General features: G+C 44.5%; 2 protein-coding genes across 3 annotated transcripts; both read left to right on the top strand.

Annotated features, from left to right (window-relative positions):
* Positions 1-3,489: 3,489 nt before the first annotated feature.
* On the top strand, positions 3,490-10,183 carry panx2 (pannexin 2). Of its 2 annotated transcripts, XM_069686711.1 has the most exons (5): positions 3,490-3,869; positions 5,207-6,321; positions 6,642-6,777; positions 7,658-7,843; positions 8,182-10,183. In XM_069686711.1, the coding sequence occupies exons 1-5, from the start codon at positions 3,641-3,643 to the stop codon at positions 8,499-8,501; spliced, it is 1,986 nt and encodes a 661-aa protein (XP_069542812.1). In that variant the 5' UTR covers positions 3,490-3,640; the 3' UTR covers positions 8,502-10,183. The 2 variants fall into 2 exon arrangements, with proteins under 2 accessions (XP_069542812.1, XP_069542813.1); XM_069686712.1 differs by lacking the exon at positions 7,658-7,843.
* A 558-nt stretch (positions 10,184-10,741) lies between these two features.
* Positions 10,742-20,191, top strand: trabd (TraB domain containing). Its single transcript, XM_069686479.1, has 10 exons — positions 10,742-10,788; positions 11,322-11,362; positions 11,637-11,703; positions 12,282-12,448; positions 12,715-12,855; positions 13,162-13,272; positions 13,357-13,496; positions 14,589-14,761; positions 16,673-16,769; positions 17,806-20,191. The coding sequence occupies exons 2-10, from the start codon at positions 11,339-11,341 to the stop codon at positions 17,975-17,977; spliced, it is 1,092 nt and encodes a 363-aa protein (XP_069542580.1). The 5' UTR covers positions 10,742-10,788; positions 11,322-11,338; the 3' UTR covers positions 17,978-20,191.
* The last annotated feature ends 47 nt before the right edge of the window (positions 20,192-20,238 follow it).

The raw sequence follows: 20,238 nt of genomic DNA on the forward strand, positions 1-20,238 counted from the left end.
CATTTACAACAGCCTGCAACACAAATGAATCTAGCAGAGGTGATGTAACGAATTGCAATTACTTTTACGGATAGACCTCTACCTAATAAAGAGGGCACTGGGTGTAATTGTGAACACACTAGGCCTATAATGACAGAACATGATGGGTTTTTATCTCACACAGAATGCTGCCTTCTTCTGCAGGGACACAGGAAGCTGCATCACATCTCAGACATGAACATCAGAGAGAGAGAGGGAGAGAGAGAGAGAGAGAGAGAGAGAGACTATATTTGGAGGCAGACGTAGTGAGGTGCGGCTTCTCTAACCGGCGGGAACCGGCTTGAGGAGAACTGACTTGTGGCTCGCGCCTCCTCCGCGCGCTCTTACATCGCGCCTTGTGGCCACAAGAAGCCCATCAGAGAGCCAGAGACTGCTGGAGGCTACAAACAAACTCACTAACTGCAGTAAAACTGTTCAGCAGTGAGGAAGTGGGAAATGAAAAGGCAATAAGGGGGCACTACTTACACATTTATTGTAATTATTTTAATTCTAATAAATATCCTTTATTCTCTAAAAGACCTCATCCTCCAGCTTCTCTAAAAGCACCTCTCCTCACACAGGGCTGTGCTACATCTAAAAGACGCGCATGTAAATAAATGATGCTCAACCTGTAACAGCTGCAGAAGGCTCTACTTTATATCAAACTTTAGTTCATGCTTTTCCTCCGCGGAATGATCCCCTTGTTTTGAATGATACAAAATAAGATGCTCGCCACACCCAGTCACTCTGACTGACAGAGATCTTTTCCAGTCGTTTTCTGCACGTGTCTCGGTCAGTCCCACACAGCAGATGATGGACAGGCTAAATAAACCTATCAATATGAATAAAAGGCTGCCAGTGACGTGCTGTTAGGTTGTAGACTAAACCAACAGATGGATTTGAACAGAGTTATCCGGTTTTCCCTGAACTGTTTAACCACGACTTTTCCCTTAATAGGTATTTTATTGGTCCCAATACCCAAAGACTATTTATGGTAGTGTCGCCGATTCTAACACTAACATCATCCAGCGTTCATGTAGGAGTCTATGTCTGTAATAATTGTATCTTAAACCTCAAGAAATGATCTAAGAACGTGTAGGATGCCGAATTCTGCAACATATTTGAGTGTATTTTCCGCATCTCTGCGTGCACACCACCTGCCGCTGTGAATCGCGATGCTGCGTTCATCCGATGCAGCGCGCGGAGGACAGCGCGAGGTGATGTGATGAGGAAGAGAATGTTAATGTGTTATCTCATCCCTTGTTTCTGAGGAAGAGGCAGGGCAGGGAGGGGGGAGAGGAGAGGGTTGGAGGGGAGGGGAGCTGGGGGGGTAAAGGCGGAACAAACCGGTGTGCTCGGATACATGCTGTAGCTGCTCGCCCGCACTGCAGATTAACCCTTCCCGCGCCGGGGGAAGCAGCCAGACATGGTGAGTGGATTTTGATTATTTTCCCTCTGCATGCACATGACCCAGGGGAGCGCGGCTGCCCCGGCGCTGGTCCCTCCGGTGAGGACAGGTAGACGGCTGATGCAGGTATTAGAGACTCTCTCTCATTCACACACACTCACACACTCAGTCGCTACTTGATGTTTAGCAGCTGGCTATTCGGGAGCTATCCGCCGCTCAGGTGCTGAAACGACTCGTCATCTGCAGGCAGCTGCACTTCACTGCAATGTTATGTCTCTGCTGGAAGCGTGGTGCTTGTGGTGGCGCTCTCCCAGAGTCCCGGGCTCACAGACCTGTCAGCAGTCAGCGGTGAGGAGATCCTGTTCAACAGGGGCCAACTAGGACATAATGATCTCCTCACCCTGATGAAATGTCCCTCCTGTGTTCCCATAGGGACTTACTGATAGTCAGAGGTGAGAACAGTGAGCATACTTTATGGTGTTTCTCTTTGTCTCTATTTGTATTTAATTTAATTCCTTCTTAAACATAACAGTTCTGCTCCAGTTCTCCGGTCGGAACAAGTGCCACATCTGAAAGTTTCTCCCTCTTCATCATCTGATTCATACTGAATGATCAGGGACTCTTCCTTCAGCTGGTGCCCAGCAGCTCAGCTCCGTCTCTTTGTGCCCGGCTGATCTGGTCAGAGCCAGCGGGATGCTGTGGCAGCCAAAGAATGTGGGATTCCCTCTCTAAACACTGGAAGCAGAGCCGGACTGAGGGGCTTTATCTGTCGGACTGGAGCAGTGCCAGCGGCTCACAGACTTAAATGTAATGCTGCCCCTTTAAATATGAATTATGCAAAGTTTATTTTCCCTCTTCATGGAAACAGTGTTTGAGGATGTCGATAAAGTTACTCTGATGTCACCAGGAAGTATAAAGTGTACGGGACATCTTGGTCTCCTGCATGATCTCAGCATCATCACCTTGAATGAAGTTCTCTGATAATATTTCAAAGACATCCTTCCTTATGATCTTGAAGAGTGCACTCATTGTCCCTGCACTCATGACACCACAGTGTTAAGGTTCCGCTTCCTGTGATATTTAGTATTGTTTGACGAGAGGGCTCAGCCTGTCAGGATTTCATAGATGAGTTGTGTTTCTGCGAGAGGAAAGCGGGAGGAGGGCAGGAGGAGTAACGAAGAGAGAAAGAAAAAGTGGAAGATGGAGAGAGTGAGGATCCTTGATGGGAAGGGGTGATGTATTCTCACCGCTCTCAAAGGACATCCACATAACCTTCATGTGAAACGAGCGTGCAGCAGGCATTCATTCCACCCTGCAGCTACACATGACATCCCACTGACATGTCTGTGTTCGCCTGACATCCCGGTGTGGACACGCTGTTCCAAAGAGCACAGGAGGAGAATTTGGAAAAGTCCAAAAAGAACTGGTTGTTAATTTTTCAAGAGGAAAACAAAAGTGTGTCAGAATCACAAAGTAAATTCTGTTTTCGTCACTTTTAGGTTAGCATACTCCCCGGAGAATAAGTGTGCCCTTTAGTGTCCTTGCTCGATCAAAGGCAAAAGCCCCGCTCAGATCTAACCACTCTCACACTCCACTGGTCAGAGGGAGGATTAGTCCTCAGCCAGCTGACTGCACTACAGAGGACGGCTGAGGGGAACACAGAGCTTTCTTAAGAAGGCAACAATAAGTCACACTGTGGCACTAATCTATTGTAAATATATTCCCCGGATGGCACCCTTTACCTCACTGTACTTTGACAAAAATGCACAAGCTGCACCACCGTAACTGTTTATCTGTCTTTCAGGAAAGGATGTGTCAGAGCTTCTCCTGACCTGAAGATCAGTCTTCAGCCAGCGATCGCTCTCCCTGTGGATCGCTCCTAACCTGAGCTCATTCCTCAACCTGCCTCACAGAGTGTGTGGACGGAAGCCAGGCACTGTAAGGATGGGGCAAACCACGGAGGAGACCGGGCCAGGAGTGTGTGTCTGAACATTATGTCCGCTCTTTAACAGGAGCAGAGCTGCGAGAAACTAAAACCTCAGAGCTCTGAAGATCACAGACCACACAGCATGACCCGCTTCTCACACACGTCTGGTGACCGGGGCTGAAGCGGGCCTCACATTACCGAGTGTGTGTTTAAGCTCAGCAGCAGGGAGTGTCAGGTCTCCCCTCCGGCTCAGAGGGAGGTTGTAGCATTCGCCCATTGTGTTCCGGATGCAGAACATCCTCGACCAAAACTTAGACATGGCCACAGCTCTGCTCGCCGGCGAGAAGCTGAAGGAGCTGATCCTGCCCGGCTCCTCTCAGGACGAGAGGGGCGGGGCTCTGGCGGGCCTCATGGTGCAGCTCAAACTGGAGCTGCCCTTTGATCGAGTCGTCACTATCGGGACGGTCATCATCCCCATCCTGCTGGTCACCCTTGTCTTCACCAGGAACTTTGCAGGTGAGGCTTCCGCCACTAGAGGGGGTTCACTACCAAACAATGTCTGAGTAATCAGCAGCTGTTTCCCCTTATCAACTTTTCACCAGGTACACTTTGTGCAAGAAGATAGCATAGGACTGTAAAGTTCACAGGCACTGCACTTTGTTTCTGTTAAGGCAACAACAGTCTCAGCACAAGAATGTGACGTACGGGAGGTTATGGACGTTTATCAAACTGAGTCAAAGCCAGAATATTTTGAGTGAACCGTGCAGAGCTTTGTGTCTCTTGTGACAGACAGTGATAAGAGGAAGTGAGATAAGGCATGGCAGGAAAATGAGCACTGATTGGACAGAAAGTGCAAGAAAGGGTCAGAAAGACGTCAGAGCAACCGGAGAGTAGGGAGGGGGAGGAAGAGGAAGGTGTTTGGTTAGAAGGCAGACTGAAAGCGATGGACGGGAAAGATGTTAGTTCACTGCTGAGTCAGACTCTCTGCATAGCAGCATTAACCATCTGGGACTGAGCGTTCAACTTTAGCAGCACAAAGATGTGGGTGTTAACACAAGTTCTTAGGTATTCCCTCTCTGCTGTGTTTGATAATGATTTTTAGGGCACTGCCAAATTATGAGTCAAATTTAGATGACTCAGTGCAAAGTCATCTTCCTGCCCTCTGTGACTGTAACACCCTAATGTCACATTGGCCTTTTTAGCAGTAACCATGAAGAGAACAGGCGGAGAAGATCGCAGTCTAAACTTCTGTAATATCAGATATCTCTGTGTTCAGTTCCAAAGGTTAAATATGGACTTGCTGCAACCTTGAACCACTCCAAGTTTTTGCTCAACGGGCACAGAAATAAAAGATCATAAAAACTTTGACTAGACAGAGTGTTCTCTCTCTCCGTACCTGAGCCAGGCAGACGCTCCTTTCATTTCAAAACGCAGTGTGATCTCTATCAGAGACACACAGATGAGTGATTCTAAAAGATTCTTAGAGATAAAGTTCAAACAAAAGGAAAACCTGATCAGAAACATTCAGGATGTTTCTAGAAAATGTGAATATTTCATTGCAAGTTGCCAGGCGTGTCTGTTGTGTCTGTTTAAACATCTGTTGCACGATGCAGAGCTGTTGTGTCACATTATGACTCAATGATCAGTGTAGCTGTGTGCACATGCAGAAACACAGAACAGGAAGGTTACTACAGGTATGTTTACCTTTGTTCACTTACAAAAACATGCTTTAGATACATAACACCCAGGATGCATCATGTAGCATTCTTCTGTCAGCTAACATTCTGAGATATAATTATCCAACTTGTTAAAGAATTGTTTGGTTTGATGTTTGTTATCTCTGCTGTCCTCAGAGGAGTCCATATACTGTTACACCCCACACAACTTCACCAGAGACCAGGCACTGTATGCGAGAGGCTACTGCTGGACAGAGCTGCGGGACGCTTTACCTGGTGTGGAGTCTCACCTTTGGCCGTCACTGTTTGAACACAAGTTCCTGCCCTACGCCCTGCTGGCCTTCGCTGGAATCATGTACATTCCCGCTCTGGGCTGGGAGTTCATGGCCTCCACACGGCTCACTTCGGAGCTGAATTTCCTGCTTCAAGAGATTGATAACTGCTATCATCGAGCCGCCGAGGGCCGAGCCCCAAAGATCGAGAAGCAGATCCAATCCAAAGGACCTGGCATCACCGAGCGAGAGAGGAGGGAGATCATAGAGAACGCAGAGAAGGAGAAGAGCCCCGAGCAGAACCTGTTTGAGAAATATTTAGAGAGACGAGGCCAAAGTAACTTTCTGGCTAAGCTTTACCTCGGACGCCACTTGGCTATTATCTGCCTCAGCTCCATCCCCATTTCCTACCTGAGCGCCTACTATGCCCGGCAGAGGCAGAATGAGTTCACCTGTGCGCTAGGTGAGCCCCCTGACATTAGCAGCTATGTAGAGTTGAAGCTAAAGGTGAACTGTAAGCTGCCTGCTGTGCAGCTGCAGCGCATCATGGCCGCAGTTGATATAGCTCTGCTCTGCACCATGAACCTCATCATCCTGGTTAATTTGCTGCACCTGTTTGTGGTGCGCAAGTCCAACTTTGTATTCGACAAACTGCATAAAGTCGGCATAAAAACCCGGCGACGCTGGCAGAAGTCTCAGTTCTGTGATATCAACATCCTGGCCATGTTCTGTAACGAGAACAGAGACCACATCAAGTCGCTCAACCGGCTGGACTTCATCACCAACGAGAGCGACCTCATGTATGACAACGTGGTCAGGCAGCTGCTGGCGGCGCTTGCACAGTCCAATCATGACGCTACACCCACTGTGAGGGACTCTGGGATACAGACCATTGATCCCAACATGGACCCATCAGATCTCGGTGTGGGAGAGATCGCTGGGGAGCCGCTGGTCATCAAACGACCGCGCAAGAAGATGAAATGGATCCCTTCCTCAAATCCTCTCCCGCAACCTTTCAAGGTAAGACACCTGTCAAATTCTACTTCCTGTTCCAATTCATGAACATCCATTTAGCCTCAATGACATCAGGAGAAAAACATCTACTGTCCTCCAGAACTTCACTTCATTGGAGCAAAGCAGTGCATATAAACATGGACTGGATGTGTGTTCAAGGTGCTTCCAGCGCAGCCTTCAGGTGTTACTAAGAGTCTCTTTCTTTGAGGAGGCACAGGAAGTGGGCCTCATTGAGGACTTCTAAAAGTTGAACTTACATTTCTTGCTGAACTGTAGTTTAAGCTTTGATATAATAACCTGTTTCTGTGTCTCTGTCCTTCGTAAAGGAACCCCTCACGCTGACCCGTCTGGAAAATAACTCCAAGCCTGAAAAGCCAAAACCACTCCGGCGGAAGACAGTGGCAGACGGCTTCATCGCCCCGCTTCTAGATACAAAAAGCACACAACATCCTGCAACTAAAGGTACGCAGCACTACGAACAGTAGGTCTGAGACATGTAAAGAAAGAAAATTTAAAGCCGCTCTCGTAAATATTCATCAACACCAGATGCAGAGCCGCCGCAGGGGGGTGCAAGGCAGTGTGCGAACTTGACGTGTTGACGAAGTCTGTCGCGCTCTCGTGCGGCCGACATTGCTTCCCCTTTTCCTTCGTCTCGCAGAGAGATTGGAAAGTGAAAAAAACTGAATCATTTGTTAGGCTAGATTTCTGAGTGTGCATAATGGAACTGACAAACAGGAGTTTCATTTCAGAATCATGGTGGGTCTTAAAAAGTATATAGTGGAAAAACAAAAGCAGGATGCGAAGCCAGGGTTGCCAGGTCCGCGGTTTTCAGCAAGTGTTGCTGCGGACCCTGTGCGAGGCCCTTTAGAGGCACGAGGCCCTGTGCGGTTGCACACTTCGCACAGCCCATGCAGCTGTTCTGACCGGATGTGTTATTTGAAAGGAAATGCTCATAGTGACAAACCCATCGAGAATTATCATCCAACCCTGCAGCTCCCATCAGCGAGCATTAGAGAGCTTTTTAGCATCTGTCAGCTGATTTTTTTTTGTTCTACAGCACATACATTTACTATTGTGGTTCACTTTCAGCATTGTTGTTTCAGGACACAGCAGACAGCTGTAGAAAATACTCTGGTCAACCCACTCTACACTTCCTGAACAGTTAAAAACAGAACAGGTAAAGTTAGCGACCAACAAGGGAACTGAGTGAAGAGACTTCTCAGAGGGCGCTGGTTTAGCTCAGTCTGTAGAGACGGCGACCCATGTGCAGTCCAGTTGAGCTGTCTTTTTTGCTGCAATGTTGTAACTCCTTTTAAATCAGGCTTCTCATGTTCATTCATAGACATATGTGGGATGGAGAAAAAGCACGCTCGCAACTTCTCCCTGGACGTCCACCCGTACATGCTGACCATCCGTAAGCCCAAGGTGGAGCCCACAGCCACAGAACCTCTGCCCTCGGAGCACAACCTGGATACAGTGTTCCTTGAAGGCACCCACACTGTTGTTCATGTGTCTGGTGCAATCACAGGTGAGCCTGATGTCTCCTTCACTAATGCTGTTTCTGGTCATTTTAAGTATTTGGGCTGAATGTTGAAGGATTTCAGCAGCTAAGAGACAAATGCAGACTCCTTTCTACTCTAGCTTTACCTTCTTATGCCTGCAACCAGAGCTCGGTGCAAACAGGAGGTGTGATTATTTGTGAGCTCCAGCTTGTTAGGCTACACCATTGCACCCCTGGCTCCCTGCGCAATTACTGCTTACCTTTGAAAACCAGTGTAGTTGGTGTTTTTAAGGAGACAAACTGCCTGTACTGTTTTCATTAGAGACCTAAACTGTCTGTCTGCTATTTCCTTCTTGTCTCCTCAGAAACGAAGGTATGCTCTCCAGAAGTGACCAACACTGCCTTTTCTACGATGACCCTCCCAACCACGACGTATGTAAATGGCGTGAGTCCGAATCCTCCCTCCAGTGAAGACGCCCTCAGTCCCAAGTCCTCTCCTCCTCCTAGGGACCCTGTCACCCAGACGGAAAACCCTGAATCTCAGCCGCCCCCCCTGACAAGAGCCCCTACCCACCAGCTGCTGAGTATACATCACACTCTGTTTGAGGAAGAGGAGGATGAAGAACACCGTAGAGACAGACTGGCAGAGAGACCCGGGGAGCTCATCGCTGCCGGGGAATGTTGAAGAAGGAGAAGAAGAGGAACGCTGACGGAGATTCCTGTCCCCCCCCCCCCCCGCGACACTTCACTCTGCGCACATGACCACCATGTCGATCACCTCCTTCCACACCTCTGCTCTTTAAATGAACTTCTGTGACGGGTGGATTAAACGGGCCGATGAGAAAATGACTTTGTTAGTCGTAAAAACAAAATGACTCATTTTTTAGAGGGAAAATATTAAGAGAGTATAAGACAAAGTTTGTGTGTTTGATAATGTTGAGTATTACTGTAGGAAGTGATGTCACATTCACGTCTCAGGATGACTGTGTAAAGCTAAACACCCTCCAATGAAACCAGCAGCGATATATTTCAACAGGGTGCTACAGGTATATTTAAAGGTCTACTGAAAGGATGAGCAGCAGTGAGAGCTGAGTGACCGTTCTTAAAAAAACGATGCATATCTGCAAAAAGGACTGCTTCAAACTAAATGTATTTTAAACACTTATGATAACGCTTAGTCCCTTTATCCCACTAGCTGAGTAGAAAGGTAGCTCACGCAATACAAGTGTTGAGATCTGCACAATTTATATGCAAAAGATCACAATATATTTGTGGCAATAATGTATGCGCTTAAAGCCTCATCCTTCACAGAATGCGATACATGTATAGACACTATATATGACTGAGTGTTCTTGGGGTAAATTTAACACTAGTCTCATGGCTTTATCATTTCACCATTGATTAGCAATGTGTATCAGAACCTGACTCGACTATATGTGCACGTCATTAATAGTAGGTAAATTGGCAAATTTTATAAATGAACAGCCAACAATCTTTTAACTAAAACTTGAGGTGAAGAGAAATTTGTCTAACAGGTACCAGATACTAGGACGTGTAGTAATAAGGCAGTGATGTGGGTGTTTATGTCTTGAAGACTTTAACAACAGCTACAAAACGATGAATGGAGCTGGACTCACTGGAAAGTGATGTGACATTTGTGTTCTGCTGGCTTCTTGCTGTGACGTGAAGTGATGAGTAGATGTGAAATCGTTCCAAACTTTTTCCAAAGGTTTTTCCATGATAACACTAAGCTTTTGATTATCACCTACTGTCTTCAACACAATCCAAATTTCTTTCATTAATTCTGCCCTGTCAATAACTAGTTATGTATTTGTGGTAAAAGCAAGAATCTAAGGTATGTTAGCACTATTCACAAGGATTGCACAAGGGGATGGCTGCCTACCACAACCTCACTCTTTTTTTGCACATGATAACAGAAACTAATAAAGGAACTGTGTGCACTGACTTACACACTAATATGACATCTACTGTAGAGGACACTCATCTCTTCTTCTGGGGCATTAAGTAAGCACACTTTAAGACTCATGATGGGAGGAAACGAGTTACCCACTTAAGCTTTCAGTTAATCTTTGGTGGAAATAACAAATGATCAGTCTCATTGTCGTGACACAGGGTGGCTCAGAATCTCCATGTTAGATTACTCAAGCACACTAAATGCATCCAAAAGCACTTTAAGACTTGTAGCACGAGTGTGCGAGAGCATGTTATATGTGGTAACACAGCTCTGCTTATAAAACAGATTTTTCTGTATAGATTTTAACACTGAGACAGTCGCAGGAGTCTTAATGATAGCATATACGTGGAGAAAAGGGTTCGGACGACGTTGGTTGTACTGTGTGAAACGTTACAAAGAATACAAATTAAAAACACTTACTTTACAAATAAATCTGGCGTCCTGGTTATCAATGACTTCATATACCAGAATGCACTGCGGCTGTCAGTTCCAACAGATCACTCCATGCATTCAAGTGCTACTCGAATGCTCGGAGTTCCTAGGTTGAAAAGTCGTTTTTCCGAATTTGGTGTGTTGACAAGCTTTAAGTAGTAATTTGGAAACTACGTGGAGGCAATAAAAAGATTTGTTGAATTGAATTGCTCAGAACTATCCTAGGTCACTTAACGTGGGCAGTATATTACAGTTACAATCAGTAGTTCATTATAAATTATAAGTAAACCAGAAATGTATACGCAAAGCATGAATGAATTACATTTTCAAGACCATCAAGCCGTCTGCCACGTTTCTGCGTAATATGACGTCAAGTCTTTAAACTCGGGAAGCTGGGTGCCAAAACTTCTTTCGACTTTTCCAGTTGTTACGACTTAAATGGGCGTTCACGTGAACTCTCCCAGTCAGAAACTAATTTTTCCGATTATTCCGACAACACGTGAACGCACTTACTGTAACGGCTGTACTGACGAGGAGCATACTGACACACGGGCTGGCTAACTCAGTAAGTCTGTCATTTTTGTTGGAGACAACTATCGTACATAGTACCAGATGTTTTGTACTTGATAATGGACACAATTCTCGTTGAAGTATTACGTTTAGACGTTTGTGATTTGACGAAATTGTTACCGTGACTTGCTAGCCTACATTAGCTTGAGTTAGCTGTTTTCATCATCCGGTAGCTAGCCAAACCAAAGCGCCCTCAGCTGCTCAATGCTTAGCAGCCTCCTACCTGGAGGTAACGTCAGCTTGTTTGTACACCTGCCTCAGGCTACTCACCTCTTCTTTAGCTTTGCAAGTCGCTTGTGTAGCTAGCCTGGTTGCCTCGTTGGAGATAACGTTACCTGTCAGATTTGTACTCCTCGATCATTTACAGTCACCACTTTTACCATTGGCGTTACAGCACTTTAACTGTTAGCTCCCACCTCGATTTAAAGCAACGTCAGCAGTCAGTAACGATACTGGAGCTAGCTGTCAGTGAACGCCTCACTATCAAGTAGTAACGAGTGTCTTACTTCTGCCATCTGTCACACGCAGCTTTCAGTGCTTCAAGCATGGACCAAGACAACAATTCAGAGGTTTGTACTACAGCTACATGCCGTTTTTGTTTGATACAAATGCCGGTAAAGGGACACATGGGCATTGGTTTTGCATGATGTCTGTGTAAAACTATTTTGTTCTGCAGTTAAGTTCACTTAATTTTTAACTTTTACAATCTTAATTTCCCAATAGCAGTTTCTTAATTAAATGCAATCAGCCCTTCGTTCACAAACTGGACTAGAGGAATAATCTCTTAATCTGGTGTTGATGTAAACATGCCCTCTGTCTGTTTGCTGTTGTGATTTCTGACAGGATGAGTCAGTCGGGCCATCAGAGGATCCTTCAGAAGAGGAACTTCCTTGTCTACCTCCAGGCATCTGTAAGCTGTGGTTTTATTTCATTATCTGTGTCGCACATAGACATGTATCATGTAAAACACCTGTAACATTCAATCAGAGTGTTACTTTGAGCAAACTTAACAGTGTCATTAGTAATTAAATGTTAAATCTGCATGGTACCATACAATCATACAATATGCGCTTTACAAGAAAGTTAGTGCTACTTCCTGAAGCGATCGTAGGTAATCTACACACATTTAAACATCATATATCATGAATGCAGTTTTTCCTCATGCAAAAGTGCTCATGGTTTTGCTTCCGTTCTTACTGATCACCACATACTCCATTTTTCTGCAATTTTTCCAGAACCAGAAACTATAAAAATGTCCTTTTATCTTATGATTTTTTTTTCTGGTGTGCATTTAGTGCCTTTACTAAACAGCTGCAACTAAACTCTTCTCCATAACAAGCAGAGTTGCTCCTTGTTATATCAATGCGAACAATGGTGGGACATACAGTAGATTGCTATAACTAATTTCTGCAGTGAGACATCAGACTCTATAATTTGGCTCTTGTATGTTCTGTCTCTTTAGTATCTGTCTGTATTGTTTCTGTCTAGCGGATGGAGAAGCGATGGAGCTGCTTTGGCAGCTGCGAGCGCAGCGTCGCCAGGCGTCCCCTGAGCTCCCTGAGACAGTGACCCGTCTCACTGCTGCTGATGGCAGCCTCCTCTACCTGGTGGGGACTGCACACTTCAGTGACAGCAGTAAAAAGGATGTGGCCACGGTGAGCAAGTGAAACAGGATTTGAGCTGTACCTGTTGCCAAATCCACCCTTCTTAAAAGTGTGATATGCTGTGGATTGTCAGAGAAATTATAAAGAGTAATTCTACCATAATAAGGTCGGCATTCCTCTTCTGCAAAGCATAATCTTGTCTTTTGTCTTTGCCTCTTCCCACTCTGCTCATTTGGCACTTTTGTCTCTCCTCAATGCTCTCTTATTCCATCTCTGCTTCTTATCTTACAAACCTGCTGCTCCTCTCCCTCACACAGACGATCCGAGCCGTGCAGCCAGACGTAGTGGTGGTGGAGCTGTGCCAGTACAGGGTGTCTATGCTAAAGATGGACGAGAATACACTGCTGAGGGAAGCCAAAGACATCAACCTGGATAAGGTCCAGCAGGCCATCAAACAGGTCAGGATTTCAGAGGGATGGGAGTGAACAGTGGCGGTAGTGTGTAAAGACAGTAAAGATAAGATGGAGAAAGGGAGGAATGGATGAACTGCACTGTTATTTAATGGAGAAATAAATATCTGATGTTTTATGCAGAAGCAGGATTAAGGCCAAGCTTAGTGTGTTCTGCACTTGTGTGTTTTGTATTCTCCATAATGGTAACTGCAAGTGCATAAAACTAACAATGTGTTCTCCTGTCCGTATAAGTGAAAACTCAGATTTCCAGACTGACACTGAATCTTTATTTCTGCCCTGTGTGTTTGTCAGAACGGGCTGATGTCCGGCCTCATGCAGATTCTCCTGCTCAAAGTTTCAGCCCACATCACAGAGCAGCTGGGCATGGCTCCAGGAGGAGAGTTTAGGGAGGCCTTCAAAGAGGTAAAAAGTCAAACGATGCTTTCTTTTTAGTGCTTATTATTTATCTCTATTTATTGTCTTCTCATAGCTCTTTTCTCTCCACAGGCTGGACAGGTGCCGTTCTGTAAATTTCACCTCGGGGACAGGCCCATCCCCGTGACGTTCAAGAGGGCCATCGCTGCTCTCAGTCTGTGGCAGAAGGCCCGTCTGGCATGGGGTCTCTGCTTTCTGTCGGACCCAATCAGGTACGAGCTCAACTTAGCCACTTGTCATCACTCACCCAGTGTTGCGATGCTGTCTCTCTTAGTATCTGTCTTTAGATGTACTGTATCTTGCACTTGATTCTTTAGATGTCCCGAGATGATCCACATGTGCTTCAATAATGATATTAACAGTAATCCAAAACTGGGATTTAGCTAAATCTTGGGTTAAAATAGTTTTCCAAATAGGGAGGTTGTTAAAAAAAAAAAAGCTCCTGCAGCAGGAAGTGCTGCTTTCCCCCCCAGATGGACGTGGATTAGAGCTTAATGGGTTCAGAACAGAACATGGTGTTCAGTGTTCTCTCTGTGGTTCTTAATATTTAGTGTAAAGGTGGGGACAAGGAACACAATGAACTCAATGCAAGATATTAAAGAAGTGGGCAGAGTGGGGAAATTGTGGTTGCAACAACATTTTGCCTGTAAGTAAAAATGCAGCTAGTGTAAACAGTCTGTGAGCATGGTGTCTGTCTGCCTGTCTGTGTTCTGTGTAACAGTAGGGAACATGCACCCACACGTTTTACAAAGAACATGCAACTCTGCCAATGTCTTTAAACCGCCCGTGTCTGTGAGATCAGACTGGAAGCTTTAAGTGATTGTGTGTCCGTCCTCTGACGTCTCTTCGATTGAGCCTAAAAATTGCTGTTAAGCTTGAAAGTATGTTTTGAAAGCCTATTTTCCAGGCGATTGGCACAGCTTGAAAAAGTCTTTTTAAGCTCACCGCTCACTATAGCCGTGCCCTGATTCAGGGACTGGATCCTCTGAATCATTGATTTTTTTTAGAGTGAAAAGACAACAGGCTGACGAGGCTGTCTCCTCCAAACGCAGTCTTTGCCTCAAATGTGTTTATTCTGCACAATAATGCAGCCTAAACCCTCATTTTACCCTAAACAATAATAAATGACATAAAGTAAAGCCGGTGTACATGTTGAATATAGTCTTTTAAAAACTTTAACATGACTAAGAAAATATTATTCAGTGTGTAACCAGCCCAAGGAATGTCTTATTGTTTATTCCTCTTTCTTCACCTTCATAAGTGAAATGAAACATGTTCACCAGCGTCTCTGTCTCATGTTTCAGTAAAGAGGACGTGGAGAAGTGCAAACAGAAGGACCTGCTGGAGCAGACCATGTCAGAGATGATCGGAGAGTTTCCCGCGCTCCACCAGACCATCGTGGCTGAAAGAGACATCTACCTCACACACACGCTCCGCCAGGCAACACGCTGTGTGGAGGCCCCTCCCAATGCCCAGAGTAAGTACTACTGTTCAGTACAGCTGATAATCACATGGGTCTTATTTGTAGGGATGGGTATCGTTTTTTTATAACGATACTTATCGATACTCTTATTGATACTACTCTCCATTATTTGGTGCAAAAAATAAAGACATGTCTTTATTAGGGCGTCTGATAATTAGTGCCTCTGGAAGGGGGGTTGTAGCTGGGGTTCAGGGCTGTGGTCATGTCCCTGCAGTGACAACAGTTAACATTAACGGTAAATGTTGTAGGTTGCACTGGTTTAGCTCAGTTGGTAGAGCAGGAGCCCCATGTTCAGAGGCTGCAGTCCTTATCGCATTGATCGCAGGTTCGACTTCCGGTCTGCCGATCACTTGGTGCATGTCATCCTCCACTCTCTACTCCCAACATTTCCTGTGTATCTTCAGCTGTCCTGTAAACAAAGGCAAAAGCCAAAAAAAGAATCTTAAAAAAAACAAACAGTAAATGTAGTAACAGTAAAAATCATGAGCAATACAAACAGTTTTCTGGCTGTCATGGCAACAAAATTCACACTTAGGCGAGCTATCAGTTACTAGCGTACCTAAACCAACTGGACAGCTCTGTGACATCCTGCAGTTTGTTCCTGTGTTAGTTTCCCTCGTTCAGCAATGGAGGATGAGTTTAACTTGGTGTCTAACTTCTGCTAACGTTACCCACTGCAGATGACTGCTGCTCGACTGACGCCGTCTATTGGAACATAGCTTAGAAGTGCTAATAACCGAAGCTAGCTAACAACAGTGACTGAATAACTACAGGCTGTTTTATAAGAACCAGGCCCGTTAACTGCATGTTTCGTTTGGCTGATCCCTTCTGCAGCATTGCCATCTGAGCCGCAGGGACTCTGAGGCTGCACTGAGGACTATCAGTTGCGCTAGCGATGATGTTAGCATTAGCTGCTTTGCTAAAGCAGTCAAACACGCTGCACTGCTTCAGATTTACAGACTGTTGAACTTGTATGTTTCCTAAGGTTGCTGATGTTACCCCCTTTAGACGCAACTAACTTTTACATAAATAGCAGGAAGATGCAGCAGAGTTACCTTTGATAAAGTGAGCCCAAACTTTCGTCAGCAGGAGACCACAACAATTCAACGTCACTGCCTGAAGCCAGCGGCTTTGTTTTTATTAGGAGACAGATGCCAGCTACGTTAGAATGAAAACGATTGAATGAAAACGACATAAAATAAGACAGAATGTTAACGTTAAATACCGATAGGCACACCGTTTGTCTATGAGCTTATCGCTACTTTAGGTGCTGACGAATCACGTCCCACTACCAAACATTAACCCTGTTTTGCTTCCTAGTCCTGCTCTTACCTCTTTGAAATATAGTGTATGTACATTACATCCATGGGATGATGGGTCCATGGGTGCATGTATTCACATTCACATGCACAAAATACTGCTATTTATTCATTCAGTTGTTTTACCTGTTTTTTAAACCATCATCAGAGTAGCTTTACTTGATATAGCCAAGACACCTCAGTCTACTGTGTAATTCTATCATCGACTTTGTTACAAATATGTTGCGTAATTAACCAAAGAGTAGTGTTAATGTGGTGTGAATGCCACAAAGACTGTTCATGGAAATGCTTAGTCATGCTCTTGCTCATGCTAAAAAGTCATTTTAATCTATATTCCAAAGAAACAGAGGGGAAATGCTTCAGTCTGTTTTTAAGCTCTAAAGCAAGTTCTGCATTCATGGTGAGACCACAGGGATCCATGCTCTTTAAGCATATTATAGTGCTTTTATCCTGGATACTTCCTTTCTATACAGTACTTTATTTATTGTCAAGTGTAGAAAAGCTAACCTGAGGTTTTATACTTTGTGGTAGAAATATAAAGACTCTGTAGATTCTTTATGTAACAGAACATTTTACCCTCTTGTAGAAGTGCCTGCTGTGGTGGTGGGAGTTGTGGGGATGGGTCACGTCCCAGGCATCGAGAGAAACTGGGAGAAGCAGCTCAACATTTGTGAAATCATGAGGTATGTCTTGTTTTGACACTGCACATCACATATAGGGGGGAATTCACTTAGAATGAATTGCGGCCGCAGATAGCTCCATAAATTGCACATCATTTGCCACCGCTATCTGCTCCGTCTCGAGGTCTGATTCACAAAGTAAATTACACTGATGATATTCGAGCACAAACACGCCCTGAAGTTTAGCAGATCCGTGCAGTTTGCTCTTGTTTTGTGTCTGATTGTGGAGAGAAGCTGTCTGCACCTCCACTCTCTGCTATCATGCATTTACTGAGCTCCACACTGACAGAGCTCAGCTCCATGCACATATTGATGATGAGCAGGCAGCTCTTCTAACAGTTTATTGTAAAGTCCAGATTCGATAGGTGTTTACTAGTTTAACAGTCTGTAACGCAGCTCCATTCCTTGAGCGAGCCCTCAACAGCAGCTCGTCCACATAATAACCCCCGTCCTGCGTAACGGCTCCAGACCGTCTCCACACATGTGGACAAAGTGTGCCTGTGTGCCGGGGTTCAGCCTCACACAGCCCCGGACTGATTGGTATCCTGATTATAATTAAAACAACAAAGTAATACTTACAAATACATTTTTGATCACACAAAAGGTGGAATTGTTGTCATGATCAGTGTAAACTCAGTGTGACAGCCCTTATAATACTGCGCCGCAGTTCCCACCAGCTCTCTGCAGACTGTAATATTTTCACTCTAACTGCGCGGTGCTGTTAGCGCAGGCGTTTGTCCATTAGATGCTTTTTGCCACGAGGCTCATTTGCATAGAAAGGGGACCAATTTGACCCCCAGAATGACTCATGTAAATACGTGCAAACAGCACCGGAGCACAGAGACACTGTTTGCTCGCACTTTTAGGGTGCATTAACCCTCTGCATGTGCTACAAGAATGAGGCGGAGTCTTTTTGTGTCATTTGCAGGTTTAGGGGGCAAATGAGCTGTGCAAACCTTTAGTGAATTCCCCCCATAGTGTTAAATAGAAGAAGACGCGGTGTGACTGCAGCTGCTCAATGTGTCTGTCTCATCCTCAGCGTTGCACCTCCCTCACGTTTCGGCTGGGTGCTGCGAACGGTCTTCAAGGGCGTCATGATGGGAATGCTGGGATACGCCTGCTACCGAGCTGGAGGGAGTTTAGGTCGAGTCCTGCTGTCTTCACCTGCTGTCAAATCTTTACTGGAGACTCTGCGGCCCCCTCCTGCTTGACCCCACTGGTCTTCTCTAAGCTATCAGTGACACGACCTTTGACCTATTCAAACAATGCATCTACCACCAATGGCCTTAAAAAAAAAACAGGAAGTGAGGCTGGAGGAAGGGTTTCACCAGCCCACTCGATGAACTTAGAGGGACCTCAGGGGGACATGAGCCTCCTACCTCGTGTTGATGTCCCTGCAGACGCAGCAGGGCCGTACTGCCAAAGAACCCATGACAGTACTCTTCCTTTTCTTTCTTATTATGTGCAAATCCTGCATTTTCTAACTGTTACAAAAGCCGATAATTCTCTTCGAATAGATTTACATTTTCCCTCCAGTCCATTGAATGACTCAAACATAGTTATTATTTGACAAGTATACATTGGAATCATCTTCAGTCACCTGCCCTGACATGACTGAGCCATTTGCAGAGAGGCACACTTTTCTAACAGTCTCATTATCCTTCCTCCTCTCTGCTGCCAATTAGCAGTTTTGGTAAATGGCCCATTTTAAGTCCAGCACTTTATAAGAGACTGTCGGGAGTCTTTTTCTGTACTGCAGCCTACAGAAGGGAGGAGAAAGTCAAGCACCAAGTTAGTCAGAACTGTAATAAACACATGAATAAATATAAAGCCCAGGAACTCTTTAAAATCAATATTTATTGTTGGTGCATGGAGTGGCCCGCAGGATGTGAGGTCAGACAAATTATATTTTAAAAATGCACATACAGGAATAGCAGACTAAACTGATGGAAGACAACATTTACTTAGCAGAAGACAAAATTAACCGCATGTAAACGGTCCAAGTGCCTCATCACGCAGCAGTAAGGGCTTTTGTTGAAATGAATGAAACGGCTAAAATGTTTTATATGCATCCACACATACCATCCTACATGGTCAATGCAAGTGTCTAATATTCTGTCTTTGTGTAGTTATATGATAGGCCTGTTTTATAATTACTGTTGCCCTAAATAAAGGCCATCTATTTTGTCTGGGTCTCAAATGAAACGGTACCGTAGCCCGTCATTTCAGCATCGTATGATCAGCAGAGACCTGACGGAGGACAGGCGTGAACGTGCCTCAGGATGCATTCATCTTTAATTTATATCTTTGATTGTACCTCTGGCTTTAACTGGCTCCATCTCTCAGTATTGGTTAATACTTGATACAAAAATATGCATCTCTTGTACAGAAGCGAACATTTACATCTACAAACACCAGCTGTTTGTACTTTATAATATATATATATATATATATGACATATGCATCATGGCAGTCTGATAGTGAAAGTGAGATTCAGATGATAAAAATGAAACTAAGCATTTAACTTGGCTGATTTCTGACTGGAATTCTGTTAAACAGATATTTATGATGGACTTCTGTGACCACTATGAAGGAGGCCAACAGTTCAGAGTTGGGAGGTCTAGCCTTACACTGCTATCACTGCTGCCTTTGACCTGTATCCATAGTACTGAGCTTCTTCTTGCACGTGTTTGGCTCGGGAGATGTTCCAATAAGTCTGACAGGCTGGTCAAGTTTTTACATGGTTGCAAAGCTGTAAAGAAACAGCATTTTCCAGGTATTCTCAATTTCAATTTTAATGTTTTTATGTTAGCAATATGAAAGATTTTTATTTCCTGTTGTTAATTTGTGAAATGCTGAAGAGAACTAATATGGAGAAACAAAGCAGTGCCATTTCATCTTACAAACATAATTGAACCATTTTTCCACACATGTATCGAACTCTGTCTTCCAATGGTAAAATATTTTGTCTTGCTTAAGTAAGAGATGAGGATATTAAGAAGCGGCGAGCAGGAGTATTAATGCCTTTGATTCCCTCAGCAGTCAAATAAATTGAAACATCATCGTGTCTGCCTCCTGCCCTCAACATCTCCAAAGTTTCATCTGCTGTGTGTTTGAGAAATGGGAAAGCTGTAAGAATGCCTGTATTTGTTGTAAAAAATAATTTCCCCACACCCTTTTGTGGTATCATTGTGAACAAACCAAACATTAAATCCCAACTTCTGTAATGACTTATTAAAACATTTTAAGTAAACATGAGAAATATGTTGCTCTTCTTTTAGCTGTGTTGCATCAGATTAGCTCCAGAGATTTTATGTTGTGAGGTGTCTGAACATAAATTATACATGTATTGTAATATTCCCTGAAAGTCATTATATATATTATTGTAAGTTATGTGTATATAGCTGTATATATTTTTGGAAGAGTTTAACAAATATTTAGGACGTTATTTTCTGAACTGTGTTATGCTTGG

Source organism: Semicossyphus pulcher, unplaced genomic scaffold (assembly GCF_022749685.1).
Source record: "Semicossyphus pulcher isolate SPU_LCO1_2020_fin unplaced genomic scaffold, fSemPul1.0.p SCAF_8, whole genome shotgun sequence".
NCBI lineage: Eukaryota > Metazoa > Chordata > Actinopteri > Labriformes > Labridae > Semicossyphus > Semicossyphus pulcher.